Source organism: Gossypium arboreum, chromosome 13 (assembly GCF_025698485.1).
Source record: "Gossypium arboreum isolate Shixiya-1 chromosome 13, ASM2569848v2, whole genome shotgun sequence".
Taxonomy (NCBI): Eukaryota; Viridiplantae; Streptophyta; class Magnoliopsida; order Malvales; family Malvaceae; genus Gossypium; species Gossypium arboreum.
In genome coordinates, this window is record NC_069082.1 from 40,042,751 (window position 1) to 40,066,599 (window position 23,849).

The following is a 23,849-nucleotide window of genomic DNA, read 5'->3' on the forward strand; positions in this document are numbered from 1 at the left end:
TAAAGTGCAAATTTACAAAAAAAGAAAAAAGAAAAACAAAGAAGCAAACAAAGAAAAACAAATGAAATAGAAAAGTATAGGAACCCCGAATGTTGTTCTCCCCACCCTAGCACATGTGTCATTCCTTTATTGGGACAGCAGTGGATCAAGGGGCTGATTTGTAAGGAAATTAAAATCAAAAGGCTAAAAATAAAGATACAAGACGAAATAAAAAAAAAGAGTAAAAACACGGATGGACCAAAAAACAATGAGACCCTCCTCTTGAAAATGCGCGGATCCTGGATAGATCTGGATCGAGTCATTGAGTCGGCCTGAAAACGACGCCGTTTTGAGCGTCTGAAGCCAAGCCCCAAAACAATCGTTTCTAGGGGGCTATATAAGTAATAAAAATATTTAAAAAATTTATTTGAAACCCTTTTTAAAAAAATATTTCCTTCTTTTTTCTCTCAAGCCACCCACTCGTCCGGCCATGGAGCCTTCATACGTTCGCCGCGGCCACTGGTTATCAGGGACGGTGACTGCCGCCTCTGGTGGCCAAAAATTCCCCAAAAATATCCCTTTTTCCCCTTTTCACATGGAACACAGATCTGGGGTTCAAATCCCTAGAAAATTAGTCAAAGTTCGGCCGAAAGTAGAGAAACCTTTCGATTTCTCCCCTTTTCAACGAGGTCCTCGACGGAAACCTAAGGAGTTTCGAGGTTTCTCGAGCCGAAGAAAAGGGGTTCTACGGTGGCACTTAATAGGTAATTTTTTTTAAATCTTTTGTTTTTATTTATTTCCTTATATATATATGTGTGCGTGTTCTTCGAAGAAAAAATAAAGAAACAATAAATGAACTACCTTTTAAACTTTGTTTCTTTTTTTGAATTCTTTTTTTTTCGTGTTACATGGTGTCTTCGGCTTTATAGTCGAATATTACAACATATTTACTTTTTATTTTTCTTTTTTTTATATCTATTTCTTTCCTTCTTTTATTTTTCTGTCTCTGTTCTTTTTACAGGTGGTGGCGGCAATAAGGGGTACGGGTAATAGTTGGAGGCGTGCTTGCTGAAGTGGCGAGGGAGTGGCACTGAAGGTTTAGGGGAAAAATTAAGATTTCTGCTAGTTTAGGTTTAGTGGGCTTTGGGCTTCAAGTTGTTGGGCTTTGTGGGTAGTTTAGGTAATTGGGCTAATAGATTGAGTTAGGGTAGTTTAGGTTTGGGCTTGTATTTTGTAAATGGACCCTTCTTTTTTTAATGGACTTTTATTAATTTTGGTTTTTTTTTCTTTCTGATTTGGTTTGTTTGGGCCGGATAAAAATAGGCCTCTACAGGTAGATTTCGAGAAGTTATGAATGACTATTCGCTCATTGATTTAGGATATAATGGGCAGTGATTTACTAACTAAGTGTGCAATTAGGTACCATTATCTTAATACTAACCAATATGCCATTTGGTACCATCACAAAAAAAAATTCAAAACATAACTCAATTATACATATAAGCATGTATCATAATAGTAAAATTTACCTTCTACATACTCAAAACTTACCATATCATTGAAACAATGTAATATAATGTACGCATACACCACAACTATCAACTAACACATATACCATACATTTTACCCAAGATTACCATTTCATGATCCAAATCAAGCGTACCATCACCACACTTGCTATCATCATTTACCCTATATACATACCATAGCAATAATTAAATTCATTCTTATGCATGACAACTTTATATCAAATTAGAACTTCAAATTTTAACTTTAAACCATCAACCCAAAATAGCCTATGTGCATAACATATAACCATCTAAAACACAAACCACAATCAAGAACCAAAGTATCAATTTTCAAGATTGGCCAAAAACAATTTGCCTATATACATGCCACGAAACCGAGTTTTAAACGATAGAAAGACTAATAAACCAATAACAGGATAGTCTGAGTTTCTCGATGATCCATCTGACACGTTCTACAAGTTGACACTACAGGGAAAAAGGAAACAAGGAAGTAATTATTTCAATTGCTTAATAAGTTCATAGGTATTAAAATTGAATAACTTACCTCTGGTTGTAATTATACACTACATGTTACTTAGCTTGATAAAGTTTGTCTATCATGACAAATCGCATATAAAAAGTTGAGTCCAACATTATCATACTATATATTTATTCAATAATATAATATTTCAGTTCACTTAATTCAAAATTTCATTATCATTCATAAAACAAACAATCATTTAATTAATTATCTATCTTAATCATATCATACCCTATTTAGCCATAATACATTATCATTCATAAAACAAACAATCATTTAATTAATTATCTATCTTAATCATATCATACCCTATTTAGCCGTAATACATCCCATTACAAATTAACGTCAAACATTATTTTTCATTTCATAATCAATTCTTAATCAAATTCATATTAATAGTATAAACTTCAATCTCATTTCATAAAAATTCATCTTTATACCAAATATATGTATATATATCAATTGCCAATTAATGTAAATTACTAATTCATTTCATAATACTGAATTATGAATCACATTTCATACAAATTTTCAAATTTATGGATTCATTAAACAAAATCAAACAATGTTCCCAACTCATTTCATAATTTCACATTCCATTTCACGTCATTTTCCATTTTAAATATCAAAGATTTCATTTTTACCATTTATTTCCCTATTAACTCAACTTGAACTCGAACGGATATACAAATCCAACCAACATACCAGTCTGGCACCCAGTGCTATAAATAAATTAACACTCAGTGCCTAATCGACTCGTAATCGATGTAACTCTGAACTCTTCATATCCTATTGACATGGGTTGCGCATGGGAGCCTGCAACCATGACGACCATGACGAACTTGTACGATCCATCATATTCGAAGGAGGTAATTTGGCCCAATCGGACTGGTCTGTTGCGTGGAGAGATTGAAAGCCCATCTCCGAAGCTTGGCAAATATGAAAGGTGATTTTTAAAGATATGTGATCCTAGACATTAAATGTAATCTTTAGAAGATACGATTTTGTAATCTTAGAGATTTGATATCTAGATAGCTTTTAATCTTAGCCATTGATGTACTTTGAGCTATACCATTGATTTTGGGGAGACTCAGCTATAAATAGAGGTCTCCCCCTCTCATTGTAATTTATTTAGTTGTTAATAGAATTTTGAGAGTATTCACTCAAACTTTTCTCTCAAGTGTTTTACTTTTCTGTGGCTTTTGTTCATCTTTCGAGTTTGTTCTCATTTCTTTCTTCCGTTTTCTTCGTGGGTGCCTTAGAGAAATTCTGTTGAATCCTCAATTGTTGCGAGTTAGGCTGACTTAGGCGTTTTTGAGCGAAGGAACTGCCTAAGGCCCTACAGATTGCGTGGGAAAAATCTAAGTCCATGACACTATGGCATGCCAACTATATTGGACTCTACCCAAACAGTTAATAGGGCATTCATTACTCAATTTATTATTAATCAACCAATAATATTTGATATTTTTAAATCTATTCAATGCAGTTCTTTTTACATACAACCAATTTAAATAGAATGAATTCATCTTATTTTTATCAAATCATCACTTTATCACATAACATAACTTATTTCAATCCAATTCAAAGTCAATTTCTTAATTTATTGAATTATACTATCTTCAATTTTGTTCATTTTATTCTTCTATCTCACTTTTTCATGCAAACGACCATAATTTCAATTATATATGTAGTGGCCCAATTTTGCTTGGCCCAAACCAAACTAGAAACAAAAAAATAAATAAATCAAAAAAATTTAATAAAAGTCCATTTAAAAAAAAGTTCATTTACAAAATACAAGCCCAAATACAAAAACCTAAAAGCCTAAAAAAACCTAAAGCCTAATGGCCCACTATCTTAACATAAACAAAAACCCTAGCTTCCCCCTTAAACATCAGCATCGCTGCCCTTGCCACGTCAGCAAATGTGCCATCTGAGGCTTGACACTTTCTCTGCCACCATTGCACCGAAATGGCAAGGGGCGCGACTCCTTATCGCAATTGATTGCCACGAATACCTACAAAAAAGAAAAAAAACAAAAGCAGAAACACAGAAGCAGAGAACAACAGAACAAAAAAAGAATAAACAAAAATAGTAATATAATGTAATATATTTCGACTATAAAAGCCAAAAAAACCTTAGTAACAAGAAGATAGAGAATGAAATAGAAATAAAAAAAGCACAATAGAGTTTGAAAAAAGGTAGTTCCTTATTTTATTTTTTTTGAAGAAAAAAAGAAGACAAACAAAGATTTTTTTTACCTGTTAAAGCGTCGTTGTAGAACCCCTTTTTTTGACTCGAGAAGCCTCGGAACCCCTAGGGTTTCGTCGAGGGCCTCGTCGAAAAAGGGAGAAATCGAAAGGTTTCTTTGCCTTCAACCAAACCTCGACTAAATTTCTAGAGATTTAAACCTCATATTTGTATTCTACTTGAAAATAGGGTCAAAAGGGCCTATTTTAGGGAACTCCGACCACCAAAGGCGACGATCTCTGTCGTCGATGACTGGTGGCCACAACAGAGCCCCACCATCCCCATGGTTAAACGAAAGGGGGGCTTCAAAGAAAAAAACAAGAAAAATATTTTTTTTAAACTAGGCACAGAATGGTTTTTTTAGGGGGTTTATATAGCCCTTTGAAATGATGTCGTTTTGAGCTTAACTTTCAGATGCTTAAAATGGCGTCGTTTTGGAGATGATCCGATCCAGGTCCTCTAGGATCTGCATGTTTTTAGGGAAGGATCAAATTGCTTTCCAAGTCCTTTAGCCTTTAGGCACTTTTCAATATGGTCCTAATTTCGGTTTTTCTTCTTTTCAAAATTATACCATTTAATTTTGACTTGTTTTCATTTTGGTCCTCAAACTGTTGACCCTCTGAAGAGTGACACATGTACTAGGGTTGGCTTAATTTCCCTCTTAGTCCCTGCACTTTTATTGTATTTTAATTTAACCCTTTATTTTCTATTTTTATTTATTTATACTTGAAGTTTTATCATAGCTTCAATTTAGTCCCCTGTTTATTTATTAAGTTCCTATACTTGATGTTTTTCTAATTTTTACCCTTTAAGTTGCATAAGTTACATTTTTACCCTCGAATTTCTCGATTATTTTATTTTGGCCCTTTATTTTTAAATGTTGAAACTATTAATACTATTTTATTTTGGATATAATGATATTATCATCATACCTTTTTATATTATTTCACTTTTATTATCATTATTATATAGTATTATTAATTGAATAATTATTTATTTCTTATTATTGTATTCATTATAGTATTATCATTTTATATAATTATTTATGTTGTTATTTTGTTAATATCATAATTTTGCCATCATCGTATATTATAAATATTGTTACATACATTCATCCATTTTTTGCATAAACAAAAAGAAACAATTAAAACTGGGGCAATGTTATTTATTTAGAGATCCGAGAAGTGATGCTTTACGGGGTACGATTTTCTCCTTAAACCAAAATAATCGAACATTCTTTTAAAATTGAAAACATATAGGATTTAAGTAGTAATTAAACGATGAACGTTCTTATTTTCAGGAATTTGAGATCTTATGCCCCAACTTATAGGACATGACTTTTCATCTTGATTGACCCAAAATAAGAAAATCTCATTCATAAAATTTAATTTAGATAGTGATATTCTCATTCATAAAATTTAATTTAGATAGTGATATTTTCAATGCCTTCAAATAACATCATGTAAGAAGGGATTGTATTTTAAATTCTCTTCGAATCCTTAATTTTCGACGCTAAGACATCAAGTAATCAACTAGGTACCAATTTTGAGCGTTATAAGAGTACTAATCCTTCCTCATACATAATCGACTCCCGAACTCATTTCCTGGATTCTATAGACTAAAAATCATCATTTTAGTAAATCTACCCCTTTTATTAAAATGATCAAGTTTCGAAGTGATCTAATCACATCTAATAAAAAGGATTGGTGGCGATTCTGTCTTCGTTTTTAAAATAAAAATTTGAGTTCCCAAAAAGGTTTCGACAATGTATATTTACAATTATAATTTTAAATACGTAACAATTTAACACAAATATACCTTTTGAACTTATCAACGCAAAACAACAAAAATTGCAATGTTAGAATAAGAAAATTTCTCTTTTCCACGATTAGTCTACCGACTCCTGAAATAAGCAATAATTTATTTCAAATATCAGCCCAAATACATAATAATAATAATTCATTTTATGCATATAATTTCTTTATTGACATTTTTCACAATTACCCTCAACTTTTACTTTTTATTCAATTTAGTCCTTAATATCAAAGCAAGCTTATTTTCACAATTAACCCATAAACACATATAACCAAATTCTTAAACATCCATACTCAGCCCTATAAGAAAATCATGCCTTAAGCTTAAAAACTATACAAAATCACTTTACAAAATAGTTCTATTTCAACATCAAGCTTTAAAATCTATCATCTCCTATCAAAAACATCTAAAATTCATCAATGGCAGTTTTAAAATCTTTAACAGTTTTGAAAATGAAGATGCAAGTTAGCTAAATCTAATTTTAACGATCTCAAAAATATAAAAATTACGAAAACCAACCTTAAATGACTTACCATGCATATGCCGATTGTTGAAACTTCAAAATGGTTCGGTGTTTTTTTTTTAAGGTTCGGCCATGAAAGAAATAAAAATGGGAAGATGATCTTTATTTTTTACTTCAATAATTAATAAAACAAAGCCATAATTCAAATTCTACCGTCCACTGTTACTAAAATGTGGTAAATTTCCACTTAAAACTTTATATAATTCCTAATTAAGCCTTTGAATTAATAAAATTCAATAATAATCAAGTTTTACGTCTTTTATGATTTAGTCTTTTTTCATTAATTAACTAACCAAATATTAAAATCTAAAACGAACATTCACATACTAATATAATAACTCCATAAATATTTAATAAAAATATTTACAAACTCAATTTATAGAAACAAAACCTCGATATCTCATTTTCAAAATCACTTAACTTTTGGGACAAATTACTTATCTTTAACTAATTACTAATTCAATAAAATCAATTAAATCATGTTTTAATATGCCACTATTTTTAATTTGTAAATATTAAATAGATAATATTTATTGACTTACTTATTGAAATTATGGTACTAAAACCTCTGTTTCCAACATCACCATGAAGCTAATCAGTGGCATTTTAGATTCGAGGTAGTTTGGCTTTTGGAAGAATCGTGTGAATCAGAGGTTATGAAACTTTAGGCCGAAAGCTCAGGTGATGTTCCAAGCAGATTGAAGGCGATGGGAGTGGGCCCTGATACATGGTTCAAGCAAATAAAAAAAAGAAGAGGGCCTTGACAAAAAAGGATCTCGAAAAAAAAAATTAATAAAGTTGGATGTGACATTGTGGATATTAAATTAGCCCTAAATTTGGAGGCAGGTCAGGAGGAGCTCTATTGGGAACAATGAGTAAGAGCAAACTGGATGAAAAATAGGGACCGAAACACAAATTTTTTCCACAAAACTGCAATAGAGAGAAGACAGTGGAACAAAATGGAGAATCTTACAGATGTTGATGGAAATAATTATGAAAGTAATGTGGAGTTGTTGTCGTAGGCCACACATTATTTTGATTCCCTGTTCACCTCAAATGGAATTGGGAATCCAGAATTTTATTTTGGAAGGAGTTGAGTTATGCATATCTCAACCAATGAATGAGGACGTTGAGAGAGAATTTTCTTACGAGGAGGTGTGTTTGGCTTTAAAATCTATGAATCCTCTAAAGGCTTCTGGAGAGGATGGATTAGATGCGGTTTTTTACCAAAGGTTTTGACATATTATGGGCAAAGAGGTGGCGGATTTCTGTATCGAGACATTGAATGGGATTCACAATATTGCTGACATAAACCGAACAAGAATTGTCTTCATTCCTAAGGTTAGTTGCCCTCGTCTTATGGCTCAATTTAAGCCAATTAGCCTTCGTAATATTCTCTATAAAATTATTTCAAATATGCTAATGAATCGATTCCGAAAGGTTCTTCATTATTGTATAGACGGGGCACAAAGCGCTTTTGTCCCAAGGAGGCTTATCACTGACAATGTACTAGCTGCTTATGAAGTTCTGCATTCTATGAAGAAGAAATGGATAGGGAGAGAGGGATCTTTTGCTTTAAAACTCGATATGAGTAAAGACAGAGTGGAGTGATCTTTCATCAATGTTACACTTCGAAAAATGGGTTTTTCAGATTGATGGGTTCGCAAAATTATGATATGTGTGGAATCGGTCTCTTAGTGGCTATGAATGGTAAGGTGGGCAATTTATTTTTTCCTTCACGGGGACTTCAACAAGGGAACCCACAGAGTCCTTATTTATTCCTCATTTGCAAGGAAGGATTATCGACTCTCCTCCGAATGGCTGCTACAAGTGGTGATCTTAAGGGTATACGAATTAACGGAGATGCTCCTCTTATCACTCACTTATTTTTTGCAGATGATAGTCTTATTTTCGAAGACGCAACATCTCATAGGGCTAGGGCGCTTAAAGATAATTTGGAGATTTATGTTCATAGTTCGGGTCATAGTTCGGGTCAATTAATAAACTTTGATAAATCTGGAGTGTTTTTCAACTCTAATGTTAAGCAGAATAGTAAAGAAAGGGTTTGTCAAATCTTGGAGGTCAACTCAAGTATCAACCCAGAAAAATATCTTGGCCTTCCTTCAATTGTAGGGTGAAACAAAAATGAGGCTTTTAGGGAGATAAAAGGAAAGTTGATTAAAAGGGTTTCTAGCTGGAGTTCGATAATGCTTTCGGTGGGTGGGAGGGAAGTTTTAATCAAAGTTGTTTTGCAAGCAATCCCTATGTATGCAATGGCTTGTTTCCTACTTCCGACATCTTTTTGCAAGGATTTAGAAGTCGTTATTGCTAGATTTTGGTGACAGAAGAAAGCAGGGAGGAATGGTTTGCATTGGTGTTCTTGGAAAGCTCTATCTGTTCCAAAAGAAGAAGGTGGGATGGGGTTCCGTGACTTATCCAAATTCAATATTGCTTTATTAGCAAAACAAGGTTGGAGATTACTGGAAAATCCTGGATTATTAACAACACAGTTGACCTGTGCGAAATATTGCAACGGGTCGAATTTTCTGGAGGCCTCTTTGAGCGCAAATCCATCACTTTTGTGGAGAAGCATTTGGGGCGCTAAAGGTTTTTTAAAATCTGGGCTGAGATGGAGGATAAGGTCGGGGAGTTCTGTATCAATCTGGCAGGACTATTGGTTACCAGGAAAAAACAGAATCCTAATTACTACGAATAGGGTAGCAGGCATGGAGTGTGTCAGTGATCTGATTCTGCATAATCCAAATAGATGGAACCGCGAATTAATCTACTCAACATTCATGGAAGAAGAAGGAAATTTAATTGTGAGTATTCCTCTACCTATTACTAATCAATCTGATAACGTAGTATGGTCCAGTGAAAAATCGAGCGTCTATTTAGTAAAAAACGAATATAAAATTCTCATTGAGCCTTCTAAATTTGAGTTCAGCAGAGAAATATACTTTCAAGCAAATTTGGAGTTTAGCATGTCCATAAAAAAATCGCATTTTAGTATGGAAATTTGCGAAAAATTATATTCCCACATTTCAGAATTTACATTTTAGAAGAATAATGACAGATAATAGATGTCCGCGTTGTTAGGATTGCAGTGAATCTTCTACCCATGTTGTTCGTGATTGCTCTTTTGCTTTGGAAGTTTGGTTAAAAATAAATTATCTGTGGTCGAATTCAGTAGCAGTTTTGTGTTTTACCGATTGGTTAAACTGGCTCTTTGAAAATTCAGCCAGTGACAGGAAAGATGAAATTGCAATTACAATTTGGGCACTTTGGTTTTCTCGCAACAAATTCGTTCATGAACAAAAGATGCAAAGCATAGAAGAAGTGGTTACTTTATCAGGGGCTTCAGTAGGGAGTTTCGGGGGATATCGTCAATTTTACAGCATCCCAGACCAAGAGATTTGAATAAATGGGTGCCCCCTCTTCCGAATTGGGTCAAAATTAATGTTGATACAGGCTTCTCTGCAGCAAGACAACATGCAGCATCAGGTTTTATTATAAGAAATGATGAATGGCTCATTATGGGCTCAGGGTTTAAAACTCATAACCTGGTTAGATCGGTGGTGTTGGATGAAGCGACGGTTGTCCTTCACGGACTACAGTTTGCGCCGGAGATGGGCTTTTCGAACGTTATTCTGGAAAGTGATTCTAGACCAGTTATTCAAAATCTCCAATCGTCAAAAGAAGATTATTCGGAGATTAGACCCCTTACCTGGGATGCGAAGGCTCTAGCAAGGAATTTTTCCTCATGCAGATTCGAATTTGTTGCAAGAGACTGGAACTCTGCGGCGCATGCAATGGCAGTCGAAGGGTTGAAAAGATTTGAAGACTTTTTCTGGGTTGAAGACGCTCCAGTAACAGCTTTGGAAATGGCAGATTCTGACCAACGTTTCAATTGACCACCATAGCCTTTTCTTCTGCTCTTTAAAATTCCGGGTTGAGAATTTTGACACGCCATAAGTAAAACTCAACTCCCCTTCTTGTCTGGTTGTTCAGATCACCAGATTTTGGAGGATTTGGCCGTTTTGTAATAGCTGGCAACCGAAGGGACTGGAAGGTATTTTTGGATTACGTTGGGTTTTGTTTTCTTTTTCTGTTCTGTTGAAACATTACAGGCTTTGCTTTGGATTTTTTGTGTTCTTTTATTTTGTTCTTCCAAGCCTATTATGAATCAAAACGGACGGTTACTCAAAAAAAGAAAAAAGAAAAAAAATACCATTGGGTTTAAAAAATTCATCAAAATAAATTCCTATTTTAACAATACAATTTATGTCTAATAATTAAATGTAAATTACATTATTAGTTTATTATATATACCATAGACAAATCAAAGATTACATTTTATGATGCTTGCACTTTTCATATTACGATTACCGTTTACTCCCTTAATTTACAATGCTCAAACTTAAAAATAAAGCAAACAAGATTTCTAAACAATATAATTTATAATAGTCGTTTTTCTATTTAATTTCCATATTTTAAAAATAAATTTAATAATTTTTATTGTCTATTTCATTTCTATAACTTTTAAGATATCTATATATAAAATTTAATAAATGAAAAATAATTAAATATTAATTAAAAATAATATAAATATTTTAATTTTTTTTAAAAATATGAACAAGCCTAAAACGGACTCGGATTAACCATTTGTAAATATGAATAGACTAGGAAAAATTTCTAAGAGTAAAATTTTGAGTTCATTCAAGTTTAAACAAACATAAAGTACGTTAATATCGTGTTCATGCCCAACTTGACTTATAAGCACATCTAATCACATCATATATATATATATACACATATATAAACTCATGTATCACATGAGTTTTTTTAAAAACCTTACATACATCATATCATATATATTACCCGATGGATTGAAAATTCTTATACAAAATATGACACTGTTAGAATTAAGTGACTCGAATCTTTATTTAAATAAAATACAAGGGTAAAATAAAATAAAAGTAAAATTCATATAGAACTACACTTCTTTTATTTTATTTTAGAATAAGGTTTTTAAACCTTATTAAACTCCATCTATTTGATATTGATTAGAATAAGGTGTTTCAATCTTACTACACTCCTATTAGAATATGGTTTTACAAACCTATAAATAGACCTAGTCTACTCCTCTTGTAATCATTCGAATTCGACATAATGAATTTTCTTCTCCTCTGCCCGTAGTTTTTTTCCCGAAAGGATTTCTACGTAAAAATCTATGTGTTCTTTATTTTTATTTCTCTTTTCTTTAGGATATATTGTCAATACCAACATTCTATTTTTTACAAATTGGTATCAGAGCTTTCGGGTTGTTCATCTCAATCACGGTAATAACGTCTTTGAAGTATGAAATTTTGCTGTTAGATTGCAACACCAGATTTGCGTTGTAGGAAATTAAGAGGTAAGCAGTTCTTGCGTATATAGATTTGGAGGATGCCCTGCTAGGGATAGATAAGATGTCTTCGACATTAACAGATAAAGAAAAGAAATGTAAGGATCGAAAGGTGTTAACACAATTACATCTGCATTTCTCTAACGAAAATTTGCAAGATGTGATGAAGGAGAAGACCGTCGTTGCATTATGGAAGAGGTTGGAACAAATCTATATGTTGAAAACTCTAACCAACAAGTTGCATATGAAGTAGCATCTTTATGCTCATTATTTGGAGAAAGGTCCGTCTATGCACAAATACTTAACAGTGTTTAAAGAAATTCTCTCAAACTTGGAGGCCATAGAGCTTCAGTATGATAAGGAAGATCTAGGGTTGATTATACTTTGTTTGTTGCCCCAAACTTATTCAACCTTTAGAGACACAATTATATATAGCCGTGAGTCTCTTACAGTTGATGAGGTTTATGATTCTTTAACCTCGTATGATAAGATAAAGCATCTTGTGGTTAAACTTAAAGATCGAAATGTTGATGATGATCGTAGAAGGACACAAGAACAAAATCCTCGCGGTAAATCTAAAGGTAGATCAAAGTCTTCAAATAGAGGTAAAACTTGTAACTTTTGTAGGAAAAAAGGGCACATTAAATCTGAGTGCTATAAGATGTAGAACAAGATCAAAAGGGAGGCTGCGAATCAAAAGGGAAAACAACCAGAAAAATCCGATGAAGCTAATGTTGTAGAAGACTACAATGATGGTAAACTTCTAGTTATTTCTATCAACAATTCTAAAGTGAGCGAGGAGTAGATCTTTGATTCGAGTTGCACCTTCCACATGAATCCCAGTCGGAATTGGTTTACAACTTGCGAAACAGTGTCTGAATGTTTTGTTTTGATGGGAAATAATGCTTCGTGTAAAACTGCAGGTGTTGGAACTATTAAAGTTAAGATGTTTAACGAAGTTGTTAGAACATTTACAACATGTTTAGTTGAAGGTAATTGCTATGCCATTACGTGCCTATTACAAGCCTATTCTGCAGGCCCATATAAACCGACGTTTCGTTCAATGTAATACCCTATTATGGGTCTATTCCATTTTGGGCTTAAGCAGAGATTTTTGGGGATTTCTATTCCCTTCCCTCTTTACCGTTTAGCTATTCATTGCTTGAATAACCCTCTTTTACCCTTACCAAAATTTCACCTCAAAAACACTTTCAATCGGCAACCATTTCACATACTCTTCGACTCCGGCATTCCCCCCCTTCATCCAAGGTCAGGTAAACATTTTTGCTTCTACTTCCTTCACATCATCTTCCTTCATCATCTTAACTTGAACTTTGTCTTTTGCCTTTTCATTTTTGTTTTATGGTTAAACGGGTGTGTTTCTTACTGATTCATCGAAAGAAACAATGGCAGAGCCTTGAAGAAGCAGAGTATCTCGACGTTCTCGCTAAAACCGATAAAAAATCGGCGTTTTCAAGCCCAAGCACGTCCCTTCATTCTTGTATTTCTGGATTATCTGTTTTTGATCTTTCAACATAAATGATTACTTTACAACCGGCTCTTTTCTTTGTTTTCTATATTGTCTGTTGCTTACTCTTAGCAGAAATCATGTTTTGCAGCTTCTGTAAATTGGGTTTGTTAGAACCTTTGAGATTAGTTAAGCTGGTTCCTTGTTATTTTCATTTTGTTGATTTTTGATTTTGGTAGTAATAGCTTAATTTGAAGTGAAGGTTCGGTCTCTTTGAAACCCTTTTGTTGCGATCTCACACACAAATCTATTTGTAGTCATTAGTGTTTTAGGTGACAAAGCTATCACTACGCATCTAGGTCGATTCAAAACAAAAGTCTTAGTTAAGAAAACAAATAAAAAATAAAAGTAATAAAAGTAACAGTGTTTTAAGATAAGGGTTGTGAAGTTTGAACCCAAACAAACCTAGATTGCTGGTTGGTTCCTCTTTCTCTTAACTGGTTGAGCTTGAGTGGTGGGTTACTAAAGTATTTTTGAGAATAGTTGGTTCCACCAAAGAATTTGAAGAAACACCGCTTCACCGGATGCACAAGTCAATTTAGACATATTCTCTTCCAAAACTTATTGTTGTTGTTGGTGGACTATATAACCTTTCATATAATCTTCTCTTAAATAACCATGGATCTTGGTTACGAAAAATCCATAGATAAAAAACAAAAACCTTAGGTGATAAAAGAGAAAAGAAAATATAGATACTAGTTATGGACTCAAGTAGCATGAATAAAATTAAAATATATTTTGCATAAACTTTTATATTAGATTTCACATTGATTTTGTTATGCATCTTAGTAATAGTTCACTCATATAGTACTAAAAGTACTCTTTTGTTTAATTTCCAGTTTCTTTTATATTTAGACATTTTACCCCTCGGTTTAATTCTAAGACTCCATAACTTGTTTCATTATCCCTAGGCCAAAAAGAAAGAAAAGCTGTTTCTTTTATCTACCTAGCCAAAAAAATCTATGGGAACAAAATGAAAATGTGGAAGCATGCTTAATTTGTTTATATACAGAAAAACAAAATAACAAGCTTTGATTTGATAGCCATTTGCTGCATGATTACTGATAAGTAGATCTATATAACACTTTTTTTAGAAAGATTTTTTATTATGTCATCTTATTAATTTAATTTCAAATTAGTGTTATTGGAAAAAAAGATTAAACAAATGAAATTGAGTTTATTTTGTATTGACAAAGTCAGCTGTCGGTTTATTCATTTTCTCTAACCTAAATTTTGCAGTCTTAAGTAGCTCATTTCTATGCATATTAAATCTGTAATAAAACTGACATTTCCAAGCCCAGGCACGTCCCTTCATTCTTGTCTATTTCTGGATTATCTGTTTTTGATCTTTCAACATAAATGATTACTTTACAACCGACTCTTTTCTTTATTTTCTATACTGTCTGTTGCTTACTCTTAGCAGAAATCATGTTTTTGCAGTTATCAAATTGGAAAATAATAGGACAACTTAATTTAAGCTATACTTGTTATTTTTAGCTTCTGTAAATTGAGTTTGTTAGAACCTTTGAGATTAGTTAAGCTGGTTCCTTGAAAATGGTAGTAATAGCTTAATTTGTTGATTTGATATAGGGTAAACGATGCCTAAAACTAGTGATGCAAAGTCAATCTGAATTCTAAGTAGATTATTATTATGAGGTATAAAAAACAAAGACAAATGAAGGGGTTGCCAAATGCCAGAGTGTAGCCTTTCCAGCACAAGTTTAATACCATGTTTTAATAAAAACAAAAGTTCAAAGTCTTCCAATTTTTATTAGATCTAAACAGTCATCATCTTATGAGATCTATGTTCATACAGTATTGACAAAGCCAGCTGTCGGTTTATTCACTTTCTCTAACATAAATTTTGTAGTCTTAAGCAGCTCATTTCTATGCGTATTAATTCGGTATAAATATTATGAAAATCTCCGATTGGATTTAGTAAATGCTAAAACAGGTTTTACTGCAAAAGTAATCTGGCGAGAGTCTCTTTTCCAAACTACTTTTTTTTTCCCAAGATTATATATTTATTCAATTCCTCACTAGCAAAGCTAGTAAGGCATACATTTGATATAAAATATTTCATTTTGAGTATTATTGGGTGTTAGAGGTTGCTTATGATCTCTGTACTGGCATTTCTCTATAATGGTAGTTTCTTGATATGTAACTCATTGTGATCTCTTTGGAGGGGAGATGTCCATCAAGAAATTCATATGTGCTCTTCTTCTTAGCTTCATGAATGCACAAATCAATTAAAACTCAGAGCCATTTGTTTGCTTGAAATAACCATCTTCAATGGTGGAGAAAATTCAATTGTAGTGCTATAATCTTTCTTTGCATTTGTTGTTTCCTTTGCAAGGTGTAGGCTTATTGATGTTCTGGGCATTGTTTAGGTAAGTTTTCATGCACTGGCGTAACATGGGTATGCATGCCCCATTTAAGTGCATTTGTCATGTATCTTTTTTGGTCTCTTGCAAAATGTTGTTTGTGCTATATTTTTTGGCATTTTTAGCTGTAGGTTTTGACCTGCAGTTTGATGATGCATCTTAGTTATTTAAATTCATTTATTTATTTTAGATGTTTGCCACTTTGTTAAATAATTATTTTCAAATTTTTAATAGGCTCGATTCCTTTTTACTATCATGATCGGTGATGATATTAGTCCGACCTCATCGCAGTTGGATATCTACTCATCCAATCACGACTAAATTTAACGAGCTATTGGTAAGGTTTGAGAGACTAATTTTTATGGAGATGTATTTCCAATTTTTTCCCCAATCCAAGAGATATATCTAGGGAGTGTTGAATTTTTTCCTCACTTTATAATGTAATGCAATGTAATGTAGGAAAGCACGTGAATGACAACAAGATTTCAATAAAGAAAAATTTTATTCACTCTATAAAAAAAACATCATAAATAGTATTGATTCATATAATGTGAAAAATTCCTCGTAAACTTGACAAAAGGCAATGACACCATCACTTTTTTTTTGGAAGGAAAAAGAAAATGGATGTATTTAACTTTATAATAATAATAACTTAATAACTCTTTTCTATTACTTATAATAGTTTTATTTTTATATACAATAAAAAACAATAATTATATTTTTATAAATATAATGTTATTATAAAATTTAGACAAAATAATATAATCTTGGTAGATATAGAAATTGGTCAACAATTAACTTTTAAAGATCGAATTAAAGGTAAATTAAAGATCGAATTTTAAAAGGTAAATTAAAAGTTTCATATAATATATGTATATTTCTAATATTTTTATATTGTAGAATAATTAAATTATTTGTTTCAATAATGATATTTTAGCACATTAAATATGTAGTGGAGTTTAAAAATAATAAAGTAGATTATATATTATTTTATAGTATTATATATTACGATTTTTAATTCATATAATAATAATTATATTAATAATTTTATTAAATTATATTTAATAATAATTATGTTAAAATATGGTTCAATTATTTATTATTTTTATTAAATTATTTTTAATAATAATCTTATTAAAATTTAATAACAATAACAATAATCATCTACCTATAAAAAATTACGCTAAGGGTATTCGGTCATTTTAGTTTTTTTTCTTATTCTATTACAACATCATTCTATTCAACCAAACACAAGAATACTATTACAGTTCTATTCCATTCCATTCAACCAAACAGTTGAATTTACTTATTACAGCTCTATTCCATTACAGCTCTATTCAATTACAGCCCTATTCCATTACAGTGAACCAAACGTACCCTTAGTGTTGTGTGACAGGTTCCAGAATTGAAGAGAAATTTAATTTCGTTGAGTACTCTTGATTCAAAAGGGTATAAATACACAGTTGAAAGTGGGGTTTTGAAGATTTCAAAAGGTTTCCTTATTGTGATGAAAGGGCAGAGAAATACTGTCAAGTTATATGTTTTGTAGAGTTCTACTATTATTGGTGATGCAGCTGTCGCTTCCTCTTCCTTGTCAAATGATGATATTACTAAACTTTGGCATATGTGCTTAAGGCAAGGAGTTTGCAAACTAAAGTTCTGTGAGCACTGCATTTTTGGGAAGCAAAAGAGAGTTCGATTCACCAGAGGAATTCATAACACAAAAGGAACGTTGGAGTATATTCATTTTGATTTGTGGGGGCCATCTAGAGTGCCTTCGAGAGGTGGAGCTAATTATATGCTAACTTTTATTGATGATTTTTTTTAGAAAAGTTTGGGCGTTTTTCTTGAAGTAGAAAAGTGATGTATTTTCTGCATTTAAGTCTTGGAAAACTATGATTAAAAAACAAAAGGGAAAACAAATAAAACACCTCTGCACAAACAGTGATTTAGAGTTCCGTTCTGATGAGTTTAACGAATTATGCAAGTCAGAAGGGATCGTGAGACACTTGACAGTTCGTCTTACTCCACAATAAAACAATGTTGAAGAATGAATGAACAGAATGATCATAGAGAAAGTTCAATGTATGTTGTCGAATGCTAACTTACCAAAGTCGTTTTGGGCCGAAGAAGCCTCTACTGTATTTTTTTTTTATCAACCGATCTCCATTCGTTATTATTGAGAAAAATACTCCACAAGAGGTATGGTCTGGTAATCCTGCTGACTATTTTGATTTAAAGATCTGTAATGACCTGAATTTTACCGATGTCGAAAAAGTGTATTTTCGGGTCTTTATTTCTAAAAAGTGGATTCGTAAATATGTATTTAAAAATATTTACGAAGTAAAATAGTGGTTAATTAGAGTTTAATTAAGTGAATTTAATTTAATTAAGAATAATTGGATAAAAGGATTAAATTGAATGAAATGTGAAAGTTTAATTATAGAATAAAGAAAATTAAAAGGACTAAATAAGTAAATAAACCAAAAAGAGTGCCAAGTGTATGGCAAAAATAAAATACAAGTATAATAAATATAATACACACATTTGTAATACATATATATATTTGCTTATTATTTAAGTAAATATTAATGTATTTATTATTATTAAATTAATATTATATGATAAATAAATAAAAGTTGACAAATGTATGGTATGTTAGTGACATGTGTGATACTAATATACATACATTTGTAAAATACATATATATTTACTTATTATATAAGTATATTATTAAATAATATATTATATAATAAATAGATTAGTGAAAGGCAAGTGTGATATTATAATAGATACAAATGTTAAAAGAATATTTGTTCTTAAATAGATTTTTATAATGGATAATTATTAAGTTATTATATTATATATATATATATATATATATATATATATATATAATGGTTTAATGAAATAAAGAAAGAAAAAGAATAGAAATAGAAACAGAATAGGCAAAACGAAAAGCAGGAAAAGAAAGAAAGAAAGGAGAAAAGAAAGAAGAAAGGGAAAATTGAAGGTTTGAAGCTTGAAGTTTAAATAGGTATGTCAATTTAGTCCTTTTTACTTAATTTTGATGTTTTAGAAGCTTTAGAACAAAGTTTTGATGAAATTAAGTTGATATTTTGAAAGTTATTAGATTTCTAGATAATGTTCATGTTGAGTAAAATGATGAAATAAGGGTTAAATTGATAGAAATTCAAGTTAGAAATGAAATAAGGATTGAATTGTAAAGTAATTCATAAATTTTATGTTGTAGGGACCAAATTGATGAAATTTTGAAATTAAGAAAATATGCTGGAAAAATAATAGTTAAGTATGAGTTTGAACAAAATTTGAATAGAAATGAAGTATGAATTAAGATAGAAAAAGTAAGTGAATTTAGTTAAGATTAAATTGAAATTAAAGTAGAAATTTAATAGAAATTGTATTGATTAGATGTAAATTAGTAGTGAATTAACGAAGATGAATTGTTTTAATTCTCATAGCTAACGTTGTCTCGGGAAATCTCGGCTAAGAAAGGAAAAATGGCAAAGACAACGGGATTTAGCTCCAGAAAATACGGTTTGTATTTCTATAATCTGAACTTAATACTTAAATTGTTGGATTTATTATTTAATATATATATATATATATATATATATATATGTAGTAGGTGTTTTGAGATGATTATTTGAATTGGATTGAATATTTGATTATATTGAATTAATTTATGAATATATGTGAATGTTCGAATTGAAATGAATATTGATGTGGAAATTGAATAATAAATATTTGTTATATTGGAAAATATATGTAGTTGGAAGTGTGATGAAATTGATAGAAAATTGTGATTATTGTGAAATTGAATATTTATTAGTGAAAAGTGAATAGAATTATATTGAATTGAAAAAATATAGTTAATTAATTAAAATATGAATTAATTGAAAACTAGAAAGTGAATTAAAACCCTATTAACTAGTCGGGCTAGTCGGATATAGTTGGCATGCCATAGGATATGGAAGAGTATGGGTTTTGCGAAACTTCGATCAGAGCACTTACGTGCGACTCATCATTATTATTATCGTTCTCATTACCGATTCGGCACTTTGTGTATCGGATATTGTTATTATTATCAGTTCTTATCGCTCTCAATTTGTTCCGATGAGGTACTCTATGTACCGCATCTTTATTCTTATTCTTGTTAAAACGACCGATGAGGCACTATGTGCCGTACTGGTGTGTTGGTTGGATCCGTGTATCCGTCTAGGTTCGAGTCATGTTAATAGGGGTAAATAAAGGAACTGGAAAGATCGACTGTTACTGAATAATTTAATTGTTACTGTATATTTGATTTTCACTGAATAATTGACTGTTACTGGATAACCGATCAATTGATTGATACTGAATAACTGACTATTACTAAATAAATTATTGTTCTGATTGACTGATCGTTAATGAATATTACTGATTGATTAATTGCTATTGAAAAATAATAAATGATTTTGAATTTAAAGTAGACCAAAACATTGGTTGGAAAGTGAATGTTTGAATACTTATTGAGTTTGAATAGTTCAATATATATAAATTAATATGTTTTATAATTGTTTAAGTGTTCAGATTATAGAAATACCACTGAGTGTATACTCAGCGTATGGTTTGTTTCCGTGCGCAGGTTAAGTTAAGGCTAGATCATTGAATCAGCATCCCAGGCTGATCCCGAATTCAATGAGGTAAAGCATGTTGAGTATTGGTAATGGCATGTACCTAGGATGTTTTATGAGAGTCATTTAGGTTGTGAAAGTATTGATAAAATAAGTAAATTATGATTGGAAACAGTATATAGTATGAATTTGAAATTTGAAAGAAAAATTCATAGTAATTCTCATTTAGTCCCGAATTGATTTTACTGTTCATATTGGACGCGAGGGCCTATTAAAAGGACATTATCTTAAAATTATGATGAGTCTGAACGTTTATATTTAATTAATGTCTGTATTGTACTGTACTGATTGGTAATGTCTCATAACCCTGTTCCAACGACGGTATGGGGTTAGGGGTCATTACAAGATCTTTGGGTGTATTGCTTATGCTCATGTTGATAATGAAAAATTGGAACCAAGATCAATTAAATGTGTTTTTTCTTGGTTATAAAGCTGGTGTAAAACGGTATAAGTTATGGTGTCCTGAAAATAGAAAAGTTGTAATTAGTAGAGATGTTGTTTTTGATGAAACTACTATGCTACCTAACTTATCTCTTAAAGACTCTTCCAATAAAGAAAATCAAAATTAGGTAGAGCATCAGGTTAATCCAGAATCTACAATAGAGTCGACTCCTCAAGCCAGTACAAAAATTAAGAATAGAATTGCTTTTTCACCACAATACTCTATCACCAAAAGCAGAACTAGAAGAGAAATTAAACCTCCAAAGAAGTATGCCGAGGATGATCTAGATGCTTATGCTTTAAATGTGGCTAAAGTTGTAGATGCAAACCAAGAACCATCTAATTATTCTGAGGCAGCTACCTATGAAAACTTAGAAAAGTGGATGTTTGCTATGCAAGAGGAGATGAAATCACTCTACAAAAGCAGAACATGGGATCTTGTGAAACTTCCTAAAGGTAAAAAGGTTGTTTGTTGTAAATGGGTGTTTAAAAAGAAAGAAGGGACTCTAGGAGTTGAAGAATTCAGATATAAAACAAGACTTGTTGCAAAGGGTTACAGTCAAATTCCAAGAGTAGACTTCGCAGATTTGTTCTCCCCAGTTGTGAAGCATAGTTCGATTCGAGCTTTGCTTGGTATTGTGGTGCATGATTTAGAGCTTGAGCAATTAGATGCAAAAACTACATTTTTGCATGAAGAAATTAAGGAGGATATTTACATGCAACAACCAGAGGGTTTTACAATCTTAGAAAAAGAGGACTATATTTGCTTGCTGAAAAAGTCCCTTTACAGTTTGAAACAGTCACCAAGTCAGTGTGGTACAAGAAGTTTGATTCCTTTATGACTTCTCATTATTTTAAAAGAAGTAGCTTTGACAGTTGTGTTTAATTTAAGAAAAATAGTGATGGTTCTTTTGTGTATCTACTCCTTTATGTTGATGACATGTTGATAGCAGCGAAAAATAAAGGAGAGATACGAAAGGTCAAACCACAACTAAGTGAAGAATTTGAGATGAAAGATTTGGGACCAATAAAGAAGATACTTGGTATGAAGATTCTCAGAGATAAAAAAGCAAGTAAATTGTACCTAAGTCGGAAGGGGTACATTAAGAAAGTTATTTGTAGGTTAAATATGCAAAGTGCTAAGCTTGTTAGTACTCCTTTAGTAGCCCATTTCAGACTTTCATCGGCTTTATCTCTATAATCAGATGATGAGATTGAGTACATATCACATGTTCCATACTTTAGTGCAGTGGGATCTCTCATGTATGCTATGGTTTGTTCACGTCTAGATTTATCATATGTAGTTAGTGCAGTTAGCAAATACATGGCGAATCCTGGTAAAGAACATTGGAAAGCAGTTAAGTGGATTTTATGATACTTACGAGGTACTAATGATGTTTGTTTACAGTTTGAAAGAACTAGACATGGAGTCATTGGGTATGTTTATGTTGATTTTGCTGGAGACCTTGATAGAAGAAGATCTCTCACAGGTTATGTCTTTACAATCGGAGGTTATGCAATCAGTTGGAAAGCCACTTTGCAAACTACAATCGCTTTGTCTACCACTGAAGCTGAGTACATGGCGATTACTGAGGCTTGTAAAGAAGCTTTTTGGTTGAAGGAACTCTTTAGTGAACTCAATAAAGACCTTCAAATCAGTACAGTATTTTGTGACAGTTAGAGTGCCATATTCCTTACAAAAGATCAAATGTTTCATGAGAGAACAAAACACATTGATGTTCGTTATCATTTTGTTCATGATATTATTACTCGTGGTGATATAGTTGTGAGCATAGTACTCATGAAAATGCTGCAGATATGATGACTAAGTCACTTCCTATAACCAAGTTTAAGCATTTCTTAGACTTCGTTGGTGTTCATTGTTGAAGTTCCCTTAAGAGGTTCTATGGAAGAGGTGGAGAACTTGTTCGTTGAGAGTTCACGATGAAGAAGTTGTTCATTGAGAATTCGTGTCAAGGTGGAAATTGTTAGAATTAAGTGATCCGAATCCTTACTTAAATAAAATACAGTGATAAAATAAAATAAAAGTAAAATCCATATAGAACTACACTTCTTTTCTTTTATTTTATTTTAGAATAAGGTTTTTTAAACCTTATTAAACTCCATTTACTTGATGTTGATTAGAATAAGGTGTTTTAATCTTACTATACTTCTATTAGAATATGGTTTCACAAGCCTATAAATAGACCTAGTCTACTCCTTTTATAATCATTCGAATTCGACATAGTGAATTTTCTTCTCATCTACCCGTGTATTTTTCTCAAAAGGGTTTTCACGTAAAAATCTGTGTGTTCTTTATTTTTATTTATCTTTTCTTTGCGATATATTGTCATTACCTACATTCTATTTTTTATAGATACTTCAATGCAACATTGTACATAAAATATAACCTAAACCAAAGTGTTTGATGATGTATTTAAAATGTTATTTTGGATTCTCAAAGTGTAAAATTGATTATTTTATTAATAAATCCATGTATTTGTATTTTTATTTAAAATAATCCATGAATAATTTTTCTCTAAACCTGTGATTATAAATATGTTTTCAATAAAAATATTTTAAATACAAAAGTCTATATAAAATAATTAAATTTATATTAACTTTAAGTAGTTTTATACTTTATTTAAATAAAAACTTACCTTTTGTTTTAACATTTTTAAAACAAATATATATATATATATATATATATATTAATTTCATTATAAAAATTACAAAACGATTAAATGTTATTTTAGATTGATATACACAACGAATA

The 23,849-nt window shown here is 31.4% G+C and overlaps 1 protein-coding gene across 1 annotated transcript; it reads left to right on the forward strand.

Annotated features, from left to right (window-relative positions):
* Positions 1 to 404: 404 nt before the first annotated feature.
* LOC108463532 (uncharacterized) lies at positions 405 to 1,259 on the forward strand. Its single transcript, XM_017763461.2, has 2 exons — positions 405 to 743; positions 1,001 to 1,259. Exons 1-2 carry the CDS (start codon positions 470 to 472, stop codon positions 1,027 to 1,029), a joined length of 303 nt encoding a protein of 100 aa, XP_017618950.1. The 5' UTR covers positions 405 to 469; the 3' UTR covers positions 1,030 to 1,259.
* Positions 1,260 to 23,849: the final 22,590 nt, after the last annotated feature.

Bases quoted from the DNA above. Each gene is read 5' to 3' on its own strand.
- LOC108463532 (XM_017763461.2), top strand. From the start codon at position 470: ATGGAGCCTTCATACGTTCGCCGCGGCCACTGGTTATCAGGGACGGTG. The intron at 744-1,000 runs GTAATTTTTTTT...TTCTTTTTACAG, and splicing joins TCTACGGTGGCACTTAATAG to GTGGTGGCGGCAATAAGGGG.